Raw genomic sequence first — 26915 nt, 5'->3', positions numbered from 1 at the left:
CAGGGCGGGGTCAGCGCATGCTGAAGCGCACAGTGCACAGAAGTCACCAACTGTCTGCAGAGTCAATAGCTAAAGATCTCCAAACTTGGTGTGGCCTTCAGATTAGCACAACAACAGTGTGTAGAGAGCTTCATGGAATGGGTTTCCATGGCCGAGCAGCTGCATCCAAGCCTTACATCACCAAGTGCAATGCAAAGCGTCGGATGCAGTGGTGTAAAGCACGCCGCCACTGGACTCTAGAGCAGTGGAGACATGTTCTCTGGAGTGACCAATGTTTGATGTTCTCTGGAGTGACCAATCACGCTTCTCTGTCTGGCAATCTGTCTCTGTCTGAGTTTGCCGGTTGCCAGGAGAACGATACTTGCCTTACTTCATTGTGCCAAGTTTGGTGGAGGGGGGATTATGGTGTGGGGTTGTTTTTCAGGGGTTGGGCTTGGCCCCCTAGTTCCAGTGAAGGGAACTCTTAAGGCGGCAGCATACCAAGACATTTTGGACAATTTCATGCTCCCAACTTTGTGGGAAGAGTTTGGGGATGGCCCCTTCCTGTTCCAACATGACTACCCACCAGTGCACAAAGCAAGGTCCATAAAGACATGGAGGAGCCAGTTTGGGGTGGAGGAACTTGACTGGCCTGCACAGAGTCCTGACCTCAACCCCATAGAACACCTTTGGGATGAATTAGAGCAGAGACTGTGAGCCAGGCCTCCTCCCCCGACATCAGTGCCTACCTCACAAATGTGCTTCTGGAAGAATGGTCCAACCTTCCCATAGACACCCTCCTAAACCTTGTGGACGGCCTTCCCAGAAGAGTTGAAGCTGTTATAGCTGCAAAGGGCGGGGCCAACTCAATATTGAACCCTGTGGACATTTCCTGTCTATTTTGCAGGCATCAGACAGAAAAGGATAAGGAGAACCGAGAAAGCCCCTCAACTGGGGACACAGCAGTAAACACATTTTTCTAGTAGAGACGGTAAGGGTTAAAACCTCTGTCAGGATTATGAGATTTTTCCGCACTTTCTGTCTGGTGACCAGTTTCAAACAAAACAGGAAGAGAGGGTAAATCTACCTGATAGAGACACAGACACAATCTCCCCCATTCTATCCAAGAAATAAAAAAGCTAGCTAAACTGAAATTTAGCTCTAAGTGCATAATACTGGCCATTTGTTAAGATCCATAGATACATTGGAGAGCAAGTGAAATATCTGGGGTCTTTTAGATGCCGGATGTATCATTTAAGTGTTACTAAACCCACAAAAGTAATATCAGTCTGTAGATGCAGTAAAGCATGCTTGTTATTCTCACTATGGAACCTAAGGGGTTAATCCTCTGCATTGTGTAAAAAACTGTTTGATCCTTTCTTCTCTGATCCTCCCCTCCTCCCACAGTCCCAGTATAGTGAATGCAGGGTCCGGGGAGACCAGATATAGTGAATGCAGGGTCCGGGGAGACCAGATTTAGTGAATGCAGAGTCCGGGGAGACCAGATATAGTGAATGCAGGGTCCGGGGAGACCAGATATAGTGAATGCAGGGTCCGGGGAGACCAGATATAGTAAATGCAGGGTCCGGGGAGACCAGATATAGTGAATGCAGGGTCCGGGGTTTAGTAACCCTGGTTTTAGTAAAATCATCACATAGGGGACCTTTTGTTCCCTATGTGATGATAAAAAAAATGTAAAAAATTAAAAAGTTACACCCAAGCACATCCCTCCCCCAATATTTTTAAGGTCCCACCCCCACATACATACAAGTATGAACATATGTGCGCCTGTGCACGAAAACATTGACTGTGAAGCACACGCAACATATTGCCGCACACGCACAGGGTGAGATCAAAATTTCTAGCACCAGACCTGCTATCTCCAAACTGATGACCTGTAGGGGCTTTCAAAGCCTATGGAAAATATGAGGTAGTGAAGTATGCCACTGTTTCATGGACGCACGCAATTTTAAAGGTGTAACATGTTGGTTATCTATTTACTCGGTCTAACCTCATCATTTCTATTTTGACAAACAGTTGAGAAATGTATTACTTTTATGTACCCTAAAATTACCTTTATTGTATTTATTACCAAAATTAGGTTTTTGCTAGACCTTTGCGCTAATATCATGTGACATTAAAAATTGGAACTACTACAAATTTTTTTTCTCTATGGTGCCTGCCTTCAGAAAATATAAAATTTTGGGGTTTTTTTTGTAATGATCAGGGTTAAATGATTTTGTAAACATGTGTGCTTAAAAAAACAAACAAAAAAACACGCAAAAACAGCTCTGGCAGCCAAAGGGCTAAATCTTCTCTCTTCCATGCACCCTATGATGGAGAGAAGGGGAAGAAAGAAATTTAGGAACACCGAAAGCACACAGGTCTTTCAAGGACTGTGAATGGATCAACCTTAGGGGAGGTGCTAGCACAACTGTTGTACCAGCAAGCCCTCCCTGGTCCTCCTCTGGACACAGGAAAACTGATTGGGTTTAAGTATGGTTGAGTGAGCAAAAACAAAAAATGTAAAAATCAAAGTAGAACTAGGTCCCCCCACATCAAACAAAATATGCACTGCAGAATTTAATTAAACATGCACTGGCACCTACAGTTTTCTTTTAGTCCCCTTGAAAAGTCCCGTTCATCCCGCCAGCAATGTCCACTTAATGCAGCTTTCTTGTCATGGGGTGGCAACAATGCTTCACTGCTCCTGAATGCACAGCAGAGTTGCCACTCTCTTGTAGGCGGGGCCTGCTGCACTACAGTGAGATGAGAAGACTTTACAGGGGGCGTGGCTATCAGTATTGTCACTGTAGCTTGTCAATCAGCACCTAGCCACACCCAGTCCTGCCCACTGCCTTCCAGACTGGCAGCACTACCTCTGCTGCCAAATCCCTTCCACTGCGAGCTGCAGTGTCTGGGAGGGGGTGCATGAGAGACACAAATTTATGAGGCTTTGGCTCAATCAGGGATGCTGGCATCATGGGAGGAAGGAGAGGTGGTCAAATACTCAAACACCCAGAAGATCCGGGCATTTCACAGAGTTTTGACAAGCAGAGTGACTGAGGAGACCGGAGAATGGGATAGTAACAGGTTTGCTTTCAGTACTTACTGTTCTGTATGGTGATCTTGCGCTGGCGGTAATCCATACCCAGCACCGGCTCGTTCTGCCCGCGCTTCTGGATAACGATGCGCACTTCCCTCTGGTTGTCATTACAGTCAATGGTCGGGTCCTGCCCCAGGGCAAGACCTGCCTGGTACGCTGCAAAACAGAGCAAGGGGATCATAGGCAGTAATTACAAGATCACTGATCTGTTTATGATCTCTTTCTAATACTTTGAAGCTCAGAAATGTTTTTTTATTTTTTATCTAAAATGATTCTACTTTCTGGGTGACTCATCCCGACATCCGTCTTGTGCAGATGGCGCTACTTGAGATAAATTTGTTAATTAAAATGTCAGCGCAAACAAACCCATGAGGCCTACCTATACAGTAGCTGGGGAGAGTTGCATGCTTCTTCACCACTGCTTCAACTTTGCTTTTTCTTTATAAAGATCCAAAATTAAAATCTACAAAGGTTGTGACCCAGTTTAAATACATTGTTATGTTTAGACCTGATAGGTTAAAAAAACAAAGATCTGGCGTTTAAGTAGCACTACCCCCTTAGGAGTCGCTAAGTTTTTTGGGTCCCCCTATAGGTCTGCAAAATCAGGCAACAAGCATTTTCTTCCACACTTGCACAGTAAACAGTCCTTGAGCTTGCTTTTTGTGACTTTATTAAGATGTATTGAACTTAGATGGGGTTGAGGGGTATATGGGATGCCCAAGGAACTGTGAAAATGAAGAAAAATCTCCTTAGCAACTATGTACAAGTCCGTGGACAAAATGTCTCTCCTTTAAAGAGCTCTCCAGCTCTCTGGTGTACCTCCTTAGACCTCAGATGAATCCTTCTCTTCACCCAGCTGCCTGAGGGAATCCCTGAGCAAGGGGACCCAGAAACTGCCACTTGGTAAAGCAGCCCCAAATGAGGAGCTAGTTGGGTTTGCCACCTGACTGTCCTCTCCCCTTACCCCAGGGGGTGCAGGAGTACTCACTCAGTCCTATCCTGTAAGCTTGTGGGTTGGTGGCTGCCTTCAGACCTTCCCTGATTCCCAGGCTGTCCTCTCTCAGGGGACAAAATGAGGCTGAGAATTCCTCCTTTCTAGCTCTTCCTGGGCCCCCTATCAGGCTCCACATTCCAGCCTTCACTTCATCTTCCACCTGACTCTGACTACTTCCTGGTCAAGCTCTCTGATACTTAAGGTCTGCCCTGACCCCATGCCAAGCTTTCTGCTTTGGGATTGGTCAGAGTCCTCTGAGTAAGCAGATCAGCCCCTCCTCACCCCCACCCACTGCATTCTAGAAGCTTCTCAAGTTTCTAGAGCAGGTGGAGGTATCAGGGACCTGACATGCAGAGCCCTCAACCCTGACCCAGAGTATCCTGGCTGACTCATCCCAGGCTGACTCATCTCAGGCTGCTATTCAGCCTCTGCCTAAAAAAAGTGTCTAGATCCCCGTAACTAAACTTGAGGGGTGCCACATTTACAGAAAAATAGGGTTAGTGTTGTGAATAAGAAAACAAGTCTGCAAAAGGTATTCAGAGTAGAGAATGTGACTACTCCCATTAATAAAATGGACGGTAACAGCGGGAAAAGCTGGAGGCGGTGGTGTGCGCCTAGATGACAGAATCATAGAGAAGAAGGAAAAGAGAGATGTAAGGGGAAAATGGGGTGGGGATGAGGAAAACAAATGGGTGAGGTGATGCAGGTAAATGTGAGAGAAGAACTGCAGGGAGAGGTGGTGCAGGGGAAAGTGAGAGGTATTGCAGGGAGTGGTGATGAAGAGAATATTGGGAGAGGTATTACAGGGAGAGGTGGTACAGGAAAAAGTGGGGAGATATTACAGGGAAAGGTGGTGCAGGGAATAATGAGAGAGGATTGGAGGGTGAGGAGCTGCAATAAAAATATAGAGGGGTATTACAGGGAGCGGTGGTACAAGGAAATGTGGGGGAGATACTGCAGTTTGAGGTGCTACAGTGAAGAGTGGGGGTGATATTGCAGGCAGAGGTGGTGCTGGTGAGGTGAAAGTGGGCGAGGTATTGCAAGGAGAGGTGGTGCAGGGAAAAGTGGAAGTGATATTGGAGGGAGAGGTGGTGCAGGGAAAAGTGGGAAAGCTATTGCAGGGAGAGGTGGTGCAGGGAATAGTCAGAAAGCTATTGCAGGGAGAGGTGGTGCAGGGAATAGTCGGAGAGCTATTGTAGGGAGAGGTGGTGCAAAGAATAGTTGGAGAGCTATTGCAGGGAGAGGTGGTATTGGAGGGAGAGGTAGTGCAGGAAATAGTTGGAGAACTATTGTAGGGAGGGGTGGTGCAGGGAATAGTGGGAAAGCTATTGCAGGGAGAGGTGGTGCAGGGAATAGTCGGAGAGCTAATGCAGGGAGAGGTGATGCAGGGAATAGTCGGAGAGCTATTGCAGGGAGAGGTGGTGCAGGGAATAGTCAGAGACAGGGGCGGACTGACCATTTGGAAAGTTGGGCACTGCCCGTGGGCCCGGGGTCAGTAGGGGGCCCCATGAGATGCCCCTGGTACCTTTTTCATAGGCTTTTTTTGAGTTTGGGCAAGGACACGGGGGCCCTATGATCCCCTATTGCCCGGGGGCCCCATGAATTGTCAGTCCGCCCCTGGTCGGAGAGCTATTGTAGGGAGAGGTGGTGCAGGGAATAGTCGGAGAGCTAATGCAGGGAGAGGTGGTGCAGGGAATAGTCGGAGAGCTATTGCAAGGAGAGGTGGTGCAGGGAATAGTGGGAGAGCTATTGCAAGGAGAGGTGGTGCAGGGAATAGTGGGAGAGCTATTGCAGGGAGAGGTGGTGCAGGGAATAGTGGGAGAGCTATTGCAGGGAGAGGTGGTGCAGGGAATAGTCAGAGAGCTATTGTAGGGAGAGGTGGTGCAGGGAATAGTCGGAGAGCTATTGTAGGGAGAGGTGGTGCAGGGAATAGTGGGAGAGCTATTGCAGGGAGAGGTGGTGCAGGGAATAGTCGGAGAGCTATCGCAGGGAGAGGTGGTGCAGGGAATAGTCAGAGAGCTATTGCAGGGAGAGGTGGTGCAGGGAATAGTCGGAGAGCTATTGCAGGGACAGGTGGTGCAAGAAAAAGTTGGGAAGAAATTGCACAGAGAGTTGGGAGTGAAATGTTGGAAAGGTTTTGCAGAGAGAGGGGTGCAGGGAAAATCTGGAGATTTATTGCAGAGAGAGGTGGTGCAGAACAAAGTGGGAGAGGTTTTGCTGGGAGAGGTGGTGCAGGAAGTGTAAGGAAATATATCTAAAAATGACTTGAAGCTTGGGGCTACTTGTTCAGGCTTCCCCGTTATCTTTCACGTGAAAAGTTGTGACCCAGTTTAAATGTATTGTGATGTTTAGAGCTGACAGAAGAAAAACTAGCGTTCATATTGTGAATAAGAAAACAAGCCTGCAAGAGGTATTTAGTGTAGCGAGGGTGACTACTCCAATTGATACGGCGACTAGTGATGGCAGGAAAAGCTGGAGGTAGTGGCGTGCTCCCAGATGACAGAATCATAGAGGGGAAGGAAAGCAGAGGTGGAAGAGGCAAGGAGGTGGAGGGAAATGAGGAAAACAAGAAGGAGAGGTGGAAAGTAGGAGAGGTATTGCAGGGAAAGGGGTGCAGAAAGGGAGAGAGGTGGTGCAGGGAAATGTTAGAGAGATATTGCAGGAAAAAGGGGTGCAGACAAATGCTGGAGAGGTATTGTGAGAGAGGGGGTGCAGAAAGAGGTGGTGCAGGGAAATGTTGGAGAGGGGTGCAGAAGGACAGGCGTCGTGGGGAAATGTTGGGGAGGTATTGCAGGAGAGGGGGTGCTGGAGAAGGAGAGGTGGTGCGGGGAAATTTTGGAGAGGTATTATAGGAGAGGGGCGCAGGAGGACAGGTGGTGTGGGGAAATGTTGGGGAGGTATTGTAGGAGAGGGGTGCAGGAGAAGGAGAGGTGGTGCAGGGAAATGTTGGGGAGGTATTGTAGGAGAGGGGTGCAGGAGAAGGAGAGGTGGTGTGGGGAAATGTTGGGGAGGTATTGTAGGAGAGGGGTGCAGGAGAAGGAGAGGTGGTGCGGGGAAATGTTGGGGACGTATTGTGGGAGAGGGGTGCAGGAGAAGGATAGATGGAGAAATGTTGGAAAGGTATCCCAGGGAGGGGGAGTGCAGAAGAGGGAGAGGTGGTGCAGGCAAATGTTAGGTATTGTGGGAGAGGGGTGCATGGAAATGTTGGGGAGGTATTGCAGGAGAGGGGGTGCAGGAGAAGAAGAGGTGGTTCGGGGAAATGTTGGGGAGGTATTGTGGGAGAGGGGTGCAGGAGAAGGAGAGGTAGTGCGGGGAAAATGTTGGGGAAGTATTGTAGGAGAGAGGTGCAGGAAAAGGAGAGGTGGTGCGGGGAAATGTTGGAGAGGTATTGTGGGAGAGGGGTGCAGGAGAAGGAGAGGTGGTGGGGGAAATGTTGTGGAGGTATTGTGGGAGAGGGGTGCAGGAGAAGGATAGATGGAGAAATGATGGAAAGGTATCCCAGGGAGGGGGAGTGCAGAAGAGGGAGAGGTGGTGCAGGCAAATGTTAGGTATTGTGGGAGAGGGGTGCATGGAAATGTGGGGAGGTATTGCAGGAGAGGGGGTGCAGGAGAAGGAGAGGTGGTGCAGGGAAATGTTGGACAGGTATTGTGGGAGAGGACAGATAATAAACACGGGACTGTTTATGATATGAAGTACCAATACAGCAGTTCATATAATAGTTCATATATTCCAGCCTGAAAAAGTGGAAATGATCCAATGATGTTCCAGATCACAAACGATGAAATCAGAGAAATTAGTGAGGTTGTGCGCTTACCACAAATACACACAATATGAGCATTGTATGTAATTAACAGCAACCGGGCATCATGGTCTGGTCAACAGCCTGGGCACCATCTGGTCATATATGGACATCCGGGTCACAGGTACAACGCTATCCAGGCCCCTTCTGGCTTGCAAATCCAAAACGCCACCTTGCATAAGCTCATTACAAACGAGCCGGGAGGCAAGAAAGCGCTAATAGTAAAGTACGTTTATTTAAGAACACAAGACAAAAACCAAGCAACCAGGACTCACATTGATATAATATAAATCCAGGCCCACATAGATCAGCTCCCTGATGGTCAGTGGTTCACTCAACATGCAGCGCATACAGATCAAAGTCCAATAGATAGGACCCTGGTGGCCAGTGGTATCACAAATACAAAGCCATAGAGTATAGTGAGTATTATTAGAAATATACTCATCCAGGTCAGGTGAGGTAGTTCCCTGGTGGCTAGTGGATCCCTAGTAGCAAAGGCGTCAATAGGGTGGATCCCCTAACATGTTTCGAGCTAAAGCTCGTTTTCAAAGGGGCCCCTTTGAAAACGAGCTTTAGCTCGAAACATGTTAGGGGATCCACCCTATTGACGCCTTTGCTACTAGGGATCCACTAGCCACCAGGGAACTACCTCACCTGACCTGGATGAGTATATTTCTAATAATACTCACTATACTCTATGGCTTTGTATTTGTGATACCACTGGCCACCAGGGTCCTATCTATTGGACTTTGATCTGTATGCGCTGCATGTTGAGTGAACCACTGACCATCAGGGAGCTGATCTATGTGGGCCTGGATTTATATTATATCAATGTGAGTCCTGGTTGCTTGGTTTTTGTCTTGTGTTCTTAAATAAACGTACTTTACTATTAGCGCTTTCTTGCCTCCCGGCTCGTTTGTAATGAGCTTATGCAAGGTGGCGTTTTGGATTTGAAAGCCAGAAGGGGCCTGGATAGCGTTGTACCTGTGACCCGGATGTCCATATATGACCAGATGGTGCCCAGGCTGTTGACCAGACCATGATGCCCGGTTGCTGTTAATTACATACAATGCTCATATTGTGTGTATTTGTGGTAAGCGCACAACCTCACTAATTTCTCTGATTTCATCGTTTGTGATCTGGAACATCATTGGATCATTTCCACTTTTTCAGGCTGGAATATATGAACTATTATATGAACTGCTGTATTGGTACTTCATATCATAAACAGTCCCGTGTTTATTATCTGTTCTCTAGCGCTACATACCCCATTCATAGTTTATGTTCCAAGGTATTGAGGATTACCCTGTATGTTAGCTGCTTACCTGATCTGTTTGCGCTCACTTACCCACCTTTGATTGTGGGAGAGGGGTGCAGGAGAAGGAGAGGTGGTGCGGGGAAATGTTGGGGAGGTATTGTAGGAGAGGGGTGCAGGAGAAGGAGAGGTGGTGCAGAAAAATGTAGGGGAGGTATTGCAAGAGAGGGGGTGCAGAAAAATGTTGGAAAGGTATTGCAGGAGAGGTGGTGCACAAGAGGGAGAGGTGGTGCAGGGAAATGTTGGAGAGATATTACAGGGAGAGGCAATGTTTTAACAATTGTAAGTGGTGTTGATAGGCAAATCGGTAAAAATGCGACCCAACCGCCTATTTTCGAGGCCCATGTGAAGGTAGCGTAAAAGTGGAGTTTTCAGTAGATTTACATGAGTACATTTTATAATACATGTAACAATAATGAGTTAAGAAGAACAAATATCCCGAAGTGTGAAGCAGTAACAGTGGTGCAGGTGACCACATCACAGCTCTATAAGAAAGCTACTAGAAGGGTGTCAAGCCATACTGTATAAATAAATAAATGTCTATTAGATGAGTACATACAGGCAGAATAGTAGTCGAAGATGGGGTCCTTGCAAAAGGACTTGAAGACCCAGGTGACGGCCACATCCTGGATCAAGGCAGAGGTGCTGTAGTCACACTTGAGGACCACAGTGGAGAATAACATGGAGTATCGTTGGGTGTCCTGTACTGTGACTTGCAGGGCCAGACATCCTAGAACACAAAACAGAAGAAGAAACATTAAAATTCACTCTCAGCAGCTGAATTAAATACCTTACGGAGTGTGAACAGCTATCATGATTTACTATACATAGTAGGAGGGAGATGTAAAAGAATTGCATGGGGACTTCCAGGGTATAATATGTGTGATTTACTTCAATATGTTCAAAATGTAAATATATAACTGCTTCTATAAATTATACACACAGGAGAAAATGGTATATTTTCTGAAATTTCTACACAAAGAACAACTAGCAAAATATGGGAAGAGAAGCCATAATAAACCCAAAAGCCAAATGTAATTCTGTATATTGCAATTTACCTATTCTTAGATGTGGTGTCTGCATTAATGTTCTTTGCATTAGGCATCTTTCCTTTTATTTGCACCTGGTGATTCCAGCTGAGTCTGTTATTTTTCAACTTTCATTAACAGATCGAGCTGTCCAGCAAAAGTAGTGGTTAGGAGATTCCAGGAGACAGGCAGTTACTCTAGGAGAGCTGGACAGGGCCATAGAAGGTCCTTAACCCCTCAGCAGGACCGATATCTGCTCCTTTGTGCAAGGAGGAACAGGATGAGTACTGCCAGAGCCCTACAAAATGAACTCCAGCAGGCCACTGGTGTGAATGTCTCGGACCAAACAATCAGAACTGACTTCATGAGGTTGGCCTGAGTATCTGACCTTCTCTAGTGGGCCCTGTGCTCACTGCCGGGCACTATAGAGCTCGAATGGCATTTGCCATTGAACACCAGAATTGGCAGGTCCACCACTGGCGCCCTGTACTTTTCACAGATGAGAGCAGGTTCACCCTGAGCACATGTGACAGACGTGAAAGGATCTGGAGAAGCCGTGGAGAACATTATGCTGCCTGTAACATCGTTCAGCTTGACCGTTTTGGTGGTGGGTCAGTGATGGTCTGGGGAGGCATATCCATGGAGGGACACACAGACCTCTACAGGCTAGACAATGCCACCCTGACTGCCATTAGGTATCGGGATGAAATCCTTGGACCCATTGTCCGATCCTACGCTGGTGCATTGGGTCCTGGGTTCCTCCTGGTGCACAACAATGGCCGGTTTCATGTGGCGAGAGTATGCAGGCAGTTCCTGGAGGATGAAAGAACTGATACCATTGAATGGCCCCCACGCTCGCCTGGCCTAAATCCAATAGAACACCTGTGGGATATCATGTATTGGTCCATCCATCGCCACCAGGTTGCACCTCAGACTGTCCAGGAGCTCAGTGATGCCCTGGTCCAGAGTCCAGGCGGAACACAGAGCTGCACAGCTCCGCGAAAGCCAGCCCCCCAGATTCCATGGAGCTGAGGACACTGCCCTGCACTGACCACCCCATCCACACCACATCAATGCCACCTTCAACCGCGGCGGTGCTCCCTACCAGAGGACTGGAGTCACCAGGGCCGAGTCCCACCACCTGTGCGATAGCAGACAGCCCCACCTCCAGCATGGCGCCGACCCCCCTGACCGACCATGACAACTAGGCAGACATCTGGATGAGCCACTGCTGGACAGGTGAGGGCCTCTCCAGTGACACTGCCCCCCACCTGTCTTGCTGCACCCCACCTGTCCTGCTACTCCGCACTTGTCTCATTGCACCCCACCTGTCTTGCTGCCCCCACCTGTCTCGCTGTCCCCCCCACCTGTTCTTCTGCCCACCACCTGTCCTGCTACTCCCTACTTGTCCTTCTGCCCCCCACCTGTCCCTCTGCCCCCCTCCTGTGACGCTCTCTCTACCTGCTCCTGTCCCCCTCCTGTGACGCTGCCTCCCATCTGTCCCAACGCCCCCCCCCATCTATTTCGCTGCCCCGTCCCCCTCCTGTGACACTGTCCCTCACCTACCCTGCTGCCCCCCTCCTGTGATGCTGCCCCCCACCTGTCTCGTTGCCCCCTCCTGTCCCACTAGCCCCCACCGGTCTTGCTGCCCCCTCCTGTGACACTGCCCCCCCGTCCTGCTGCCGTCCTTCTGTCCTGCTGCCCCCCTCCTGTGACACTGCCCCCCTCCTATCCCGCTGCCTTCCTCCTGTCCCGCTGTTCCCCTCATCCTGCTGCCCCCCTCCTGTCATGCTGCCCCTCTACCTGTCATGCTGCTCCCCACCTGGCTCCTAGATTCAATGCAAATTTGTCAAGCCCTGCCCCAGGACACCATCCGTGGTCTCATTAGGAGTATGCCCCGATGTTGTCAGACATGCATACAAGCACGTGGGGGCCATACAAACTACTGAGGACCATTCTGAGTTGCTGCAATGAAATTTCAGCAAAATGGACTCGCCTGCTGCATTATTTTTTCACTTTGATTTTCAGGGTGTCTTTGAATTCAGTCCTCTGTTGGTCGATCATTTTCATCAAATGATGGGACATCCTTACGTTCCTAACACATTACCCCGTCCATGTCAGTGTAGATATCCAGCAGGAGATTTCTCCATATTGAGATGTTATGTGTTTTCAAAGTGTTCCTTTAATTTTTTTGAGCAGTGTGTGTGTGTATATTATATATATATATACAGTTGCAAGAAAAAGTATGTGAACCCCTTGGGATTACGTGGAGTTTTGCATGAATTGGGTATAAAATGTGCTCTGAACGTCATCTAAGTCACAACAATAGAAGAACACAGTCTGCTGAACATAATACTACACAAACATTAAATGTTGCCATGGTTTAATTGCACATAACATGTAAACATTTACAGTGCAGGGAGGAAAAAGTATGTGAACCTTTGGACTTAATAACTGGTTGACTCTCCTTTTGCAGCAATAACCTCAACCAAACGTTTCCTGTAGTTGCAGATCAGACCTGCACAACGATCTGGAGTCATTTTGGACCACTCCTCTTCACAAAACTGTTTCAGTGTAGCAATATTCTTGGGATGTCTGGTGTGAATCGCTCTCTTAAGGTCATGCCACAGCATTTCAATCGGGTTGAGGTCAGGACTCTGACTGGGCCACTCCAGAAGGCGTATTCTGTGCTGTTGCAGCCATTGTTTTGTTGAATGACTTGTATGCTTTGGGTCATTGTCCTGTTGCATCACCCATCCTCTGCGGAGCTTCAGTTGGCGGACAGATGGTCGTACATTTTCCTGCAAAATGTCTTGATAAACTCTGGAATTCATTTTACCATCAATGACAACAATCCGTCCAGGACCTGAGGCAGCAAAGCAGCCCCAAACCATGATGCTCCCTCCGCCATGTTTCACAGTGGGGATGAGGTTTGGATGTTGGTGTGCTGTGCCTTTTTTTCTCCACACATAGTGTTGTGTGTTCTTCCAAATAACTCAATCTTGGTTTCATCTGTCCACAGTATATTTTGCCAGTAGTGCTGTGGAACATCCAGGTGCTCTTTTGCAAACTTCAAACGTGCTGCAATATTCTTTTTGGACAGCAATGGCTTCCTCCGTGGTGTCCTCCCATGTACTCCATTCTTGTTTAATGTTTTCCTTATTGTAGATGTGTCAACAAAAATGTTAGCATGTGCCAGAGATTTCTGTAGGTCTTTAGCTGACACTCTGGGATTCTTCTTTACCTCATGCAGCATTCTGCGCTGTGCTCTTGCAGTCATTTTTACAGGACGACCATGCCTAGGGAGAGTAGCAACAGTGCTAAACGTTCTCCATTTGTAGAAAGTCTGTCTTACCGTGGACACATGAACATCAAGGCTTTTGCAGATACTTTTGTAACCCTTTCCAGCTTCATGCAAGTCAACAATTCTTGATCGTAGGTCTTCTGAGAGCTCTTTTCTGCGAGGCATGGTTCACATCAGACAGTGTTTCTTGAAACCAGCAAACCCAAAACAGGTGTGTGTTTTTTAAGGGCAGGACAGCTGTCAGCAACACATCCAATATCCTCACACTGATTGGAGTCAAGGTTGGCTCACTCTTGGCTCCAATTAGCTCTGGGAGAAGTCATTAAGCTAGGGCCTCACATACTTTTTCCTCCCTGCACTGTGAATGTTTACATGTTATGTGCAATTAAACGATGGCAACATCTAATGTTTGTGTAGTATTATGTTCAGCAGACTGTGTTCTTCTATTGTTGTGACTTAGATGACGTTCAGAGCACATTTTATGCCCAATTCATGCAAAACTCCACGTAATCCCAAGGGGTTCACATACTTTTTCTTGCAACTGTATATATATATATATATACACATATATATATATATATACACATATATATATATACACACACACACACATCCCAGATGATCAAGCATGACTGCTTCATACTGTAAGTTCTGAGTGTGTGGTGCTAAAATAGTTATAAATACAGTAGAGGTCTTCTTCAAAAGGAATATTGTATTTTCTTTATAATTTAAGGAATAAAAATAAAATGAAAGTTGAACTCCAGAAATTATTTTATTGCATAGTTACATTGGTCCAGCTAGACTTTGCTTTCTCTTTTGTAATGCCCAGAATGCTCCAGGAAATGCGTTTGATGACTCTTGTAAAATGTTGGCTTTACCTTCATTTTTTGCCCAAGTAACAATGGCCAACAAGACAAATAAGAATCTCCCCAGCAGCAGTAAATGCACAACAGGGATACCAATCCTCCCCAGCTATATAAAAAAAAACCAAAAAACACTTTGACATAAGTCAGCTATAATTTGGACCAAACCTCATTATATTCCCTTTAGGTCATTCATGAGAAGTCTGAATGCAGTAACAACATTTGGCCAATGTTTTGATTTTCACACCTGAACAGTGAAAGTCTGAACAGCCGGCTTCCCTTCCAGCCGGTGCATTGCTGCAGGGAGATCTGTACGCCGGCCAGGCTCTTGTCTCCCTCAGTGCCACCATTTCTGCAATGTTTATTTAAGGTTCTGACATTGCAGAAGGTTATCCTTACAGAAAACGTCTCCACACGTTTATTCCGCAAGACAGAAATACACAATGCGACAGACAGGACGAGACAAGCTGTCAACCTCTCCGCTGTGCTCATGCATGTTTCTCTTAGCATAAATATCTGAGATACAAAAACACGTAAATAATGTACAGATCTAGGAATAAAGTTCACCTGTTCCCAGGCTACATTAAAGCATTTACACATTTAACTAGCAGTTTTAAAGATATTTAAAACAAGTCATCACTGACTTCTCTAGCTACGTATACTGTGAAGTAATTCATCCTCAAAGATCACAATAGAGATAAAGTCTCAGGTTTTTTTTTAGCAGCTTATGGCACTTGGTGTTCAATTACATTAGAAAGTCAACATTCTGCTGCCAGAGAAGGCAACAAGGAAAGGCAGTTGTAAAGATATTTAAAACTAGTCATCACTGACCTCATTAGCTACAGGTACTGTCAAGTAATTCATCCTCACTGATAACAACAGAGATCGAGTTTCAGTCATTTCTAGCAACTTATAGCACCTGGTGTTCATTTACATTAGAAAGTCCACACACTGCTACCATAAAAGTCAACAGGGAAAGGCAGTTTTAAATATATTTCAAACAAGTCATCACTGATCTATCTAGCTATATGCACTGTGCAGTAATTCATCCTCAAAGATCATAATAGAAATCAAGTTTCAGTCATTTCTAGCAACTCATACCACCTGGTGTTCATTTACATTAGAAGGTCAACATTCTGCTGCCGTAGAATGCCACGCAGAATGCAAAAGGGAAAGTAGCTGTGATTTTCGTTGTTCTTTTATAAAAACTTTGAAGATAAATTTCTCCACAATGCCTAGGTCTACAGAGGTGAATTAGGAATTGATGTAAAGTAATTTTAATGCCTAATCAAAATATAGTAATACTTGACTGTGCATAGACTGGGCAAAGGTTCACTTTAAAGAAACCTTCCCTATAACACTGAGATTTGGGGGCATATATTGAGCTACACAGAGCATTTATTATATTATTATACAGTATTTATATAGCGCCAAAGGGTACGCTCAGTGCTGTACAGTAGCAAGGGGGACAGAACATGAGACAAGACAGTAACAATACAATACACGAGGGGTTCGAGGGCCCTGCTCTTTCGAGCTTACAATCTAGGAGGGAGGGGAAGGTGGTACAGGAGGAGATGGCTGTGGGGGATGGAGTGGTGGGAGGAGTGGAGGAGGTTAGTTGTTAGGTGAGGTCGGGTGTTAGGTGAGGGTGGGGTAGGCTTCCCTGAAGAGGAGGGTTTTCAGGGTGCGCCTGAAGGTGAGGAGGGTAGGTGACAGTCTGATGGACTGGGGTAGGGAGTTCCAGAGGATGGGGGAAGTCCTGGAGAAGTCCTGCAATCGGGCGTGGGAGGAGGAGACCAGGGAGCTGGAGGTCCTGTGAGGAGCGAAGATTATGGGTAGGGTGGTATTTGGGTATCAGGTCAGTTATGTAGTTCGGGGCGGCATTGTGAATGGCTTTGTAGGTCAGAGTCAGCAGTTTGAATTTGATGCGTTGGGCAATTGGGAGCCAATGAAGGGATTGGCAGAGGGGGGAGGCAGATGTGGAGCGGTTGGTGAGGTGGATGAGTCTAGCCGCTGAGTTTAGGAGCATGCAAGTATGCCGCTTAGGAGTCCTGATCTGAGACAGCCAGGCAGCCAGAATTGTAAAAAGGAGGGCAGCAGCCTACATATCTCTTGGTTATGTACTTGTTTTCCTTGAAATACCAGAATCCCTTTTAAAACTGGAGAATTTTAGGCATTCCCCATAAATCCATGAAAATGTGATAAGATGAATGTCCTGCCAATATTTCTTGATCCTTTACAGACCTTGCTTATTAGGATACCAACTGATTTCTAAAAAAAATGTTTTGTAAATCACGTTGTTCAGCAAGTTTCTTTGGGCTCATACATCTCACAGAATAGGTTTCTCCTATCTGATGAAGGCAAAGTCCTGTGGGGGTATGAGTTTCCTCAACCCTTTCATGTAACACAGGGCAATTCATATAATGAAAATACTAGAACAGGGTAAGCACAGTGTTCCATAAAAAAAGAATTCAACTGTTCAAATATCCTATTCCAGAACCTACATTGGTTAGATCAGAGGATGTCACCTTATGAGCTAAAGGGTTCCTCAAATGAGGCCCCTGGCTTCACCAAAGGGCCCCACATTATGTTCAATATATGTAATGCTTGAGAGGACTATCAGAAACTGCAGATCTAATAGAGGAAATGAGTGTCAGAGAGTGTGGACATGCTAAATTTTTGTCTGGGGATACGCTGCAGAAGACTATATGAAACTGGAAACATGTTACATGAACCCAGGGCCAGGACAAGGAGTGGGCAGGATGGCTGCCCTGGGCGCAATTGTTTACTATACCGATGGGGCGCTTCACAGTGGTAGTGATTTTGACAAGCCTGCTGGGCGTAGGATCCCTCAAGCTTGCACATCATGAATGAACGGGAGGGGTAGGAGTTTGGCATCTGTGCCCTGTGCGCCCTTGTCCCGGCACTGCATGAAGATAGTAGAGATCAGTGATATTAACCCTAATCAACGTTCCCACTACTAACTGCTGAGGTCCAAGAGCCACACATAATATACCAAACATTCTGCATGCGGCACCAAGTTACATGAATCTATACTACACAGAGTCAAAGCTCATTCCCTAATAGGAAACATTCCTAAATTGGTTTCATAGGTAGGCTTGTGAATCTACTCGAATTCTCTTGATACCTTTATGGTGCCTATCCCTGGCAACCTTGACTTCCCACCAGGTCTGCCGGATAGAGTCTTCTAGCCACTGCTTTACTCCAATTAAGGGATAATTTAAACCTTTCAGGGACAGAGGTGGAAGGAAATCCATTCAGGATACACAGAATACTCTCCCATTAGGGAGTGCTATGCAGCTCCATCACTTCCGTATGCAAAACTTCAGAGATCAATTATTCAATTGTCCCACTTCTCCATTTAAAAACCTATATTCAAACATTGGTCTAGTAAGACATGGAAGAAATCTTATGCTGGCTATACACAGATTTTCATTTGAACATTTGTAGAAAAATTGTTCTTCGGAATAGTCTTTCTTGACATCGTTGCGTAAACTGATCTTGTTCCAAAGCCCTTAAAATTTTGTCCATAGGCATATCTGCTATTTGAATGGAATCCAAGACATATTAGACAGGTTTCATTACAGCATGTATGTGTAGTGCTACCCTTGTAAGGGCCGCTGTGTTGTGGGTACCCCTAAGCTTCCCTCCGCACAGTCAGGCAACAGGTAATTCTCACACAGACTTGCATCCAAAGACAGTGCATGGGCTTGGTTTTGTTGTTTTATTAGGGGAATTCAACTTGGATAGGGAAATAGGGATTATGGGAAGCCCAGTTTGGCCTGAATCAATGGAAGGGGGACACTTCCTTCCTATGTAGAAAAGCAGATACTGGACTGTTCTTTTCCTGAAAGCCATCAGTCATTGTGGATCAGTAGAAGCTGGCCTTTATGGGTGAGGAACTAGCAGACCCTCAAAAATCACTTTACTTCTTGTAGCTACATGCAGAAACGTCTTCACTCCCCTTATAGAGCTTCTCCCAGCTCCACAGCCTGCAAATACTACCAGCCCTCCTGGCTTCTCAGAAGATATCCCAGAACAAGGATCAAGGACTGAGCCCAGTGCTGTCCTCAGAAAGCTTGCTACATTTAGCAGTCTTTCCCCTTGTAGATCCCAAAGTGTGCTGCAGTACTCACACTGTCCTTGCTCCCTGCTGCTCCAGGCCTTGATCTCCGCAAAATGTAATCCTCCTGAGCCAGCCCAAGTCCAGCCTAGAGGCTACTTCCCCCTCCCAGACCTAGGGGACCCCTCCTAGACACTCAGTCTCCTGAGCACTACATCTTCCACCTAACCCCTCTGTCAACCTGACTGATGGAACCTCCATGAATATGCAGATTAGGCCTCCACCTCTTCCTTCTTATCGACTTCTGGAAGGTTCTATGATCCTCCAGAAGCAGGAAGAGGCGATAGAGCCACAATCTGTTGAGTCATCCAGCTGACCTGCAATAACCGACCTTAATCACATGACTCACAACTACCATGAGTCCTACACAATGATTTTGCCTATACCATGCTACACAATTCTAGTAGCGCATTTTTCCAGAATGAAAACCACATTGAGAATTTTGTTTGAGATAAATATTCCATCCAGTTTCTTCAAGTTTCACTACACTATTCCTCCCACTGATACAAACCACCATTCCCCCTTCTGACACCAGCAATGGGGTATTATCCTTTTCAATGACAACAATGACGGAACATAAATTCTTACTCTGACACCATTGAGAGGACACTAATCCTTCCCCTAACACCAAAAATGGGGCATTACTCTTCCCACTGACACCAACTATGGGGCAATATTTCTCCCACTGACACCAACAATGAAGCACTATTCTTCCCACTGACACCAATGATTGGGGGCATTATTCTTCCCACTAACAACATTGATGGGGCACTATTTCTCCTCTAACCACAGGGGTGTGGTGTATTCTTTTACTCCCAATGACCACCAAGCCTGAGACATTATCTACTCCTACTGACCCCAGTCTGGCTAAAGTCTGGGTGAAAATAAACTGGGTCTTTATTTAGAAAGTGTGAGACCCCAGATCTACACAGAACCACGTAACTCCTTTATGGTCATCATCAACCCTACCTTTCCACCAGGTCTGGAGTCATCAGTCCATTTCTTCACTCCAATAAGGGGATAATTAAACATTTCAGAGACACAGGTGGATGGAAACCAATTCAGGATATATGGAATATGCCTGAACCTCCCTCTTGTTAGGAAGTGCTATGAGACTCCACCACTTCCAGAACTTCTGAGATGAATCCTTCTATTCCATTTAAAAAAACCTACATTCGAAACACCAGTCCTATAAAACATGGACTCTCCAAAATCTTACTCCCTTCTCAATGGTGCTCCTGAACACAACTTCCCAACCTTTTTTTCAAAATGGTAGAGATCTAATCAAAAAGGAAGATATCCTTTTTTTTTTTTTAAAACAACACACAGCCTCCAGGAATCTTGATTCCAACTGTTCGCATGATGTTACAAGGTGCTATCAAGGTTTCCTAACTGCTACCACCTTTGCTGCAGCTATAATTGACATTCCGGCACTTTGCTGCCTATCCTTTGAAATTGTCCAGGCCAGCAAATTCCATTATTTTTAAATTAAAGGAACATAAATCTCTCCTCTGGTTTTTCTCATCCACCTGATACCAATCTTCAAAAAGGTAATACAGGCGCTCTTTGCTCATTTATTTCATTAATAGAACATGCACTCCTTTGTACTGGAAGATGACCAGTCCATTCGCTTTGGGTTTTTAGTTTGTTGCAGTTAACAGGATTAGGGCCATAGAGGATCTTACGTTCCCACTGTACCATAAAAAGGAACAAAGCCAGTAGAACCACATCTTCTGGAATTGTTCCTCTTTAAGGTACAATGGGAAAGTAAGATCTTCCATGGTCCTAATATTTATGGTACATTGAGAACGTTCCTCAAGATCCTTTCCACACTTGACTTTCAGAACAATCCAGAGTATTGGTCTATTTCTTGTTAATGAATAAATAAATACATTGTTGCTCTTCATTTCACCAAGTTTATCCAACCCCTATATTCTTCTCTCCACCCCCCCCCCCCCTTTTTTTCCCCTCTCTCTACCACTTTACGTAAAAGCCTTGATTCTTTCCTCACCGTCTGCGTACACTTTCTGTCCTAGGGTGACAACGCTCATTAAAGGCTCACCTTTTGACCAAAAATAATAAATGCACATTATTTTTTTGTAGGTAAAAAAAATGTATATTTATTATTTTTGGTTGCAGGAGTCTGCAAAGCATTGTACCAGCAATCAGCAGATCGCTGATGCCATGCAGGACTCCTGCAGATCTGTCAGAATATCTGTTTGCTCGTACGGGATGTATGAGCAAGCAGATACTGACAGGAAGATTCAATGAACTGCCACGGTGCTCCAAAGCACCATGGTAGTTCATTCATTCACAGAACACTGTGAATGAATGATGCAGCTGTGTGGGCCCTGCAGGGTACCAATGTTTTTAAAAAGTGACAGTTGTATGGGGAATTTCTCCCCATACTGCTGTCACAAGAAGGGGGGGGGGGGCATTGGGAACACGTTACCAAAGGTAACGTAACATGTTCCCAAAGGTAAACTTACTTATCCTGTAACTGTATCTATTATGAGGGATCCTTGTTGCCACCTTAGGTTGTTCTCCTGATCTGGACTACAAACACCTCCTCTTCTACATCTCTATTACATATGGAGATGGTAATATTGTTTTTAGATTTCAGTTTAGTGCACAGAAAGTTAAACAGACGTTGGACATTGTTCAGAATCAACGGGCGATTTCTGTAAAATTCAATAGACCAGACAACACCTTGGCAAAGTCAACTGCGAAAAGATGAATGGGATTTTGGCTTCAGCTCAGGCCCCTCCCATTGGCCCTGTCCACTGACGCATTACACCCAGATAGGGCTTAACCTGGGTGAAAACGCATCCAAGGCTGAGAGCTGCTCTCCAAGACTTAGATTGGGAGGGAATATAGGCATCGATGAACACAACATAGAAATGGGAGTTCTTCAAAAAGACTGTATTTGAACACACTGCAAAATATATTCCCAAAAGGCTGGAAATCAAACCTATGTGGCTTACGGCCAAAGTTGAAAAAGCTATAGATAATAAGAAAAAAGGTTTTTTTAAGTATAAAAATGAAGGAACACTATCATCGTTTAAAATTAACAAAGAATACAACAGAATATGCAAAAAGGAAATAAAGGCCGCAAAAATTGAAACGAACAACAGATTGCAAAAGATAGCAGGACCAACCCCAAAAAATTCTTCAAATATATTAATAGTAAAAAGATTAGGTCTGGGCATGTAGGTCCTTTACAAAATAATGTAGAGTGGGTGACTGGGGGCAAAGAGAAGGCAAATTTATTAAATACCCTCTTCAGCTCTGTGTATATAAAGGAGCATGGGGGAGCTCTTGTCCATAATGGGCCTGGTACTGACACAGCTTCAGATGATCCACGTTGGCTCACAATTTACATGATCCATAAAGAATTTAGACAAAATAAAGGTGAATAAAGCACCTGGACCAGATGGCATACACCCACGGGTCCTAAAAGAATTCAGCTCTGTCATTTCAAAGCCATTGTTTCTAATTTTTAGGGACTCTTTAATGACTGGCATAGTACTGCTGGATTGGCGTAAGGTCAATGTGGTGCCAGTATTTAAAAAGGGGTCAAAATTTTTACCAAGTAATTATAGACCTGTTAGTTTAACTTCTATAGTTGGGAAGATACTGGTGAGTTTAATAAAATAGATGAGTTCTTGCTAGAAAAAATAGTTTAGGCAACAGACAGCATGGATTCATGAAAGACAGAAGTTGTCCAACAAATCTGATTTCTTTTTATGAGGAGGTGAGCAAAACCTTGGACAGAGGGGTGGCGGTGGACGTGGTATACTTGGACAGAGGGGTGGCGGTGGATGTGGTATACTTGGACAGAGGGGTAGTGGTGGACGTGGTATACTTGGACAGAGGGGTGGCGGTGGACGTGGTATACTTGGACAGAGGGGTGGCGGAGGACGTGGTATACTTGGACAGAGGGGTGGCAGCGAACGTGGTATACTTGGATTTTGTAAAAGCATTTGGCACAGTTCCCCACACACCGCTAATGTGTAAGGTAAAGTCTACAAGCTTGGAAAAAACCGTATGTAAATGGATAGAAAACTGGCTAAAAGATGGTATTCAGAGAGTAGTGGTTAATAATTAATTTCCTGAATGGTCTAGGGGTGTCAGTGGTGTACCCCAAGGTTCAGTGTTGGGACCCTTACTTTTTAATATATTTATAAATGATATACGGTCTAGGATTAAAAATCCCATTTCAGTCTTCGCAGATGACACCAAGCTGTGCCGTGGAATAATGTCCTTACAGGATGTCTCCAACTTACAAGCCGACCTCAATGCTCTGTGTAATTGGGCAACTATGTGGCAAACGAGGTTTAATGTTGATAAATGTAAGGTTCTGCACTTGGGGGCTAAGAATATGTATGCATCATATATACTGGGGGGGGGGTACAACTGGGGGAATCAATGGTGGAGAAGGATCTGGGGGTTTTGGTAGATCACAAGCGTAATAATGACATGCAATGCCAAGCTGCGGGATCTAAAGTAAGCAAAATCCTCTCTTGTATTAATAGAAGTATAGACTCCAGAGAGAGAGATATCATTTCCCCGGTACAAATCATTAGTAATACCTCATCTGGAATATGCAGTTCGGTTTTGGGCACCAATTCACAAAAAGAACATTGGGGAACTGGAGAAAGTACAGAGAAGGGCAACCAAACTGATAAGAGGCATAGAGGAGATCAGCTATGAGGAAAGATTAGAGGAACTGAATGTATTCTCTAATGAGAAGAGAAGATTAAGGGGGGATATGATCACCATGTATAATACATAAGGGGGGATATGATCTCCATGTATAATACATAAGGGGGGATATGATCTCCATGTATAATACATAAGGGGGGATATGATCTCCATGTATAATACATAAGGGGGGGATATGATCACCATGTATAATACATAAGGGGGATATGATATCCATGTATAATACATAAGGGGGGATATGATCACCATGTATAATACATAAGGGGGGATATGATCTCCATGTATAATACATAAGGGGGGATATGATCTCCATGTATAATACATAAGGGGGGATATGATCTCCATGTATAATACATAAGGGGGGATATGATCACCATGTATAATACATAAGGGGGGATATGATCTCCATGTATAATACATAAGGGGGATATGATCTCCATGTATAATACATAAGGGGGGATATGAACTCCATGTATGATACATAAGGGGGGGATATGATCTCCATGTATGATACATAAGGGGGGGATATGATCATCATGTATAATACATAAGGGGGATATGACCTCCATGTATAATACATAAGGGGGGATATGATCTCCATGTATAATACATAAGGGGGGATATGATCACCATGTATAATACATAAGGGGGGGGGATATGATCTCCATGTATAATACATAAGGGGGGGATATGATCACCATGTATAATACATAAGGGGGATATGATATCCATGTATAATACATAAGGGGGGATATGATATCCATGTATAATACATAAGGGGGATATGATCACCATGTATAATACATAAGGGGGGATATGATCTCCATGTATAATACATAAGGGGGGATATGATCACCATGTATAATACATAAGGGGGATATGATCTCCATGTATAATACATAAGGGGGGATATGATCTCCATGTATAATACATAAGGGGGGATATGATCACCATGTATAATACATAAGGGGGGATATGATCTCCATGTATAATACATAAGGGGGATATGATCTCCATGTATAATACATAAGGGGGGATATGAACTCCATGTATGATACATAAGGGGGGGATATGATCTCCATGTATGATACATAAGGGGGGATATGATCATCATGTATAATACATAAGGGGGATATGACCTCCATGTATAATACATAAGGGGGGATATGATCTCCATGTATAATACATAAGGGGGGATATGATCTCCATGTATAATACATAAGGGGGGATATGATCTCCATGTATAATACATAAGAGGATATGATCTCCATGTATAATACATAAGGGGGGGATATGATCTCCATGTATAATACATAAGGGGGATATGATCTCCATGTATAATACATAAGGGGGGGATATGATCTCCATGTATAATACATAAGGGGGGATATGATCTCCATGTATAATACATAAGGGGGGATATGATCTCCATGTATAATACATAAGGGGGGATATGATCTCCATGTATAATACATAAGGGGGGATATGATCTCCATGTATAATACATAAGGGGGGATATGATCTCCATGTATAATACATAAGGGGGGATATGATCTCCATGTATAATACATAATGGGGGGATATGATCTCCATGTATAATACATAAAGGGGGATATGATCTCCATGTATAATACATAAAGGGGGATATGATCTCCATGTATAAATACATCAGTGGTAAATATAGTGAACTCGGTGTAGAGCTATTCACCCTGAGGTCATCACAGAGGACAAGGGGGCACTCTTTACGTCTGGAGGAAAAGAAATGTAATCTCCAAACACGGAAAGGTTTCTTCACAGTAAGAGCTGTGAGAATGTAGAATAGACTCCCTCAAGAGTTGGTTCTGGCCAGCTCAGTGGATTGCTTTACAAAAGTCCTGGATTCTTTCTTGGATACACAGAATATAACTGGATATAACATTTATAGGTAAAGTTGATCCAGGGAATATCAGATCGCCTCTTGGGGGATCAGGAAGGATTTTTTTCCCCTGCAGGAGCAAATTGGATCATGCTTTGCTGTTTTTTTGCCTTCCTCTGGATCAACTGTGGGTGTAGGATTAGAACTTTTTTTTTCTTTATGGTTGAACTGGATGGACTTTTGTCTTTTTTCAGCCAGACTAACTATGTAACTATGTAAGCAGGGTGGGGCCCATGGGAGGGGACTGAGTTGAAGCCAGAATCCCATTCATCTTTTCACAGTTGACTTTACCAGCATTCATCCTTGGTCTGTTGAATTTGTGATTGTGTGGAATAGGACATGATCTTAGAAACGACAGACACCTGGAGAGTATATACAGTGGCTTAAAAGCAGTGCTATCTAAACATTACTAGTAGGGTGGTTTCTGTACTTGCAAAAAATGTACTTGGGCTTAAAAAAAACTAATGCAACCATCACATCTAAGGACTGGTAAATTGCAACATATTACATTTATTTTCTGTGGTTCAGATTTACGTTATGGAAGTGACCGCAATGGCTTGTCTCAGTATCTACAGAACAACAGCAGGTCAAAATCTGCAATGAAACAGAATGTCACTACAAGAAAACACATTGACCAGGCACATGGTGTAAAGAAAAAGGCAGCCATAGAACATTGCAGCATGCTGAGATTTTTTTTTTTTTTTTTAGAGGGTCTTTAGAGGATACCACCATCATCGATTTTCAATTCACCCTTATTTTACTTTCAGAAAGGCATGATGAAGGAGATGGTGGACTATGATGATGGTATTGTATGAAAATATCCACTCCCATGTCTGTTGTTGCGAGGAGGCAGGAATTTGGTAATTTACTGAACTACATATCAGCACCCGCTGCTCTGTATATATTAAAAATATAATAGGCTCATGCAGTCTGATAGGGAAAGTAAATAATCTCATTCATACTTATCAAGAACAAACGCTGCTAAATATATTTACTTTTGTTAATAATGATAAAGACGCCCGATAACAAACCGCGTTCAGTCTGGAGCTCGCTCTCACAAATAATTATTGCCTCTAAAGCTGAACTCTGGGATTGCAAAAAAAAACAAAAAAACAAAAACAAAAAACCCTTACAGTGGGGTCCCCCCTGCATTGCACAGCCTAAATGCTGGTTATTTCCAGGGTTATCATCTGAAGTTAATCAAATAAACAGCGCAATACCCAACAAATGATACATAAAAAGAAAAATACTAGTATAAAAATTTAGAAGTGTCCAAAATAAATGTGCCCAACAAACAAAAAAATATAATAAATTTCACATAATATCCAAATAAAATGAAAAACTCATAATGTGATTTAAAGTGTCCAAAATTAATGTGTCCATCAAAATATCAAGAATCATCAAAATATATATATAACATTATGAAACTTTAGCCTTTTTCTTCAACTTCAAAGTGCTTCACCAAAAACGAATAAATTTATAATGTGATTATCCTTCTGTAATAAGTGCTTCCACCATCCACCAGTGAGAAACCAACATTAATCGCACTCACCAGATATTGGTGAATAGTAAGCCTTTTAGGGATCCTACACCCCCTCTTAACGCCTCCAGACCTCCATTTCACCACACCAGACTAATGTTGGTTTCTCACTGGTGGATGGTGGAAGCACTTATTACAGAAGGATAATCACATTATAAATGTATTCGTTTTTGGTGAAGCACTTTGAAGTTGAAGAAAAAGGC

At 44.5% G+C, this 26915-nt stretch overlaps 1 protein-coding gene across 1 annotated transcript in view; it reads right to left on the bottom strand.

The window, feature by feature from the left end:
• Nucleotides 1–26915, bottom strand: part of ILDR1 (immunoglobulin like domain containing receptor 1) — a 119703-nt gene that overhangs the window by 43996 nt on the left and 48792 nt on the right. The window contains exons 2-3 of the mRNA XM_089660828.1: nucleotides 9753–9923; nucleotides 3092–3241 (exon numbers count right to left, since the gene is read on the bottom strand). Coding sequence (XP_089516954.1) covers nucleotides 3092–3241; nucleotides 9753–9923 — 321 coding nt within the window. The remainder of the gene's footprint in view (nucleotides 1–3091; nucleotides 3242–9752; nucleotides 9924–26915) is intronic.

The sequence above is a fragment of the Staurois parvus genome, unplaced genomic scaffold, assembly GCF_062004578.1.
Source record: "Staurois parvus isolate SC_StPar_1 unplaced genomic scaffold, SC_StPar_1.0 ptg001283l, whole genome shotgun sequence".
In the NCBI taxonomy this organism is placed as follows: domain Eukaryota; kingdom Metazoa; phylum Chordata; class Amphibia; order Anura; family Ranidae; genus Staurois; species Staurois parvus.
Note: the sequence above shows the minus strand (reverse complement) of the source record. Positions and strands in the feature narration are given on the sequence as shown.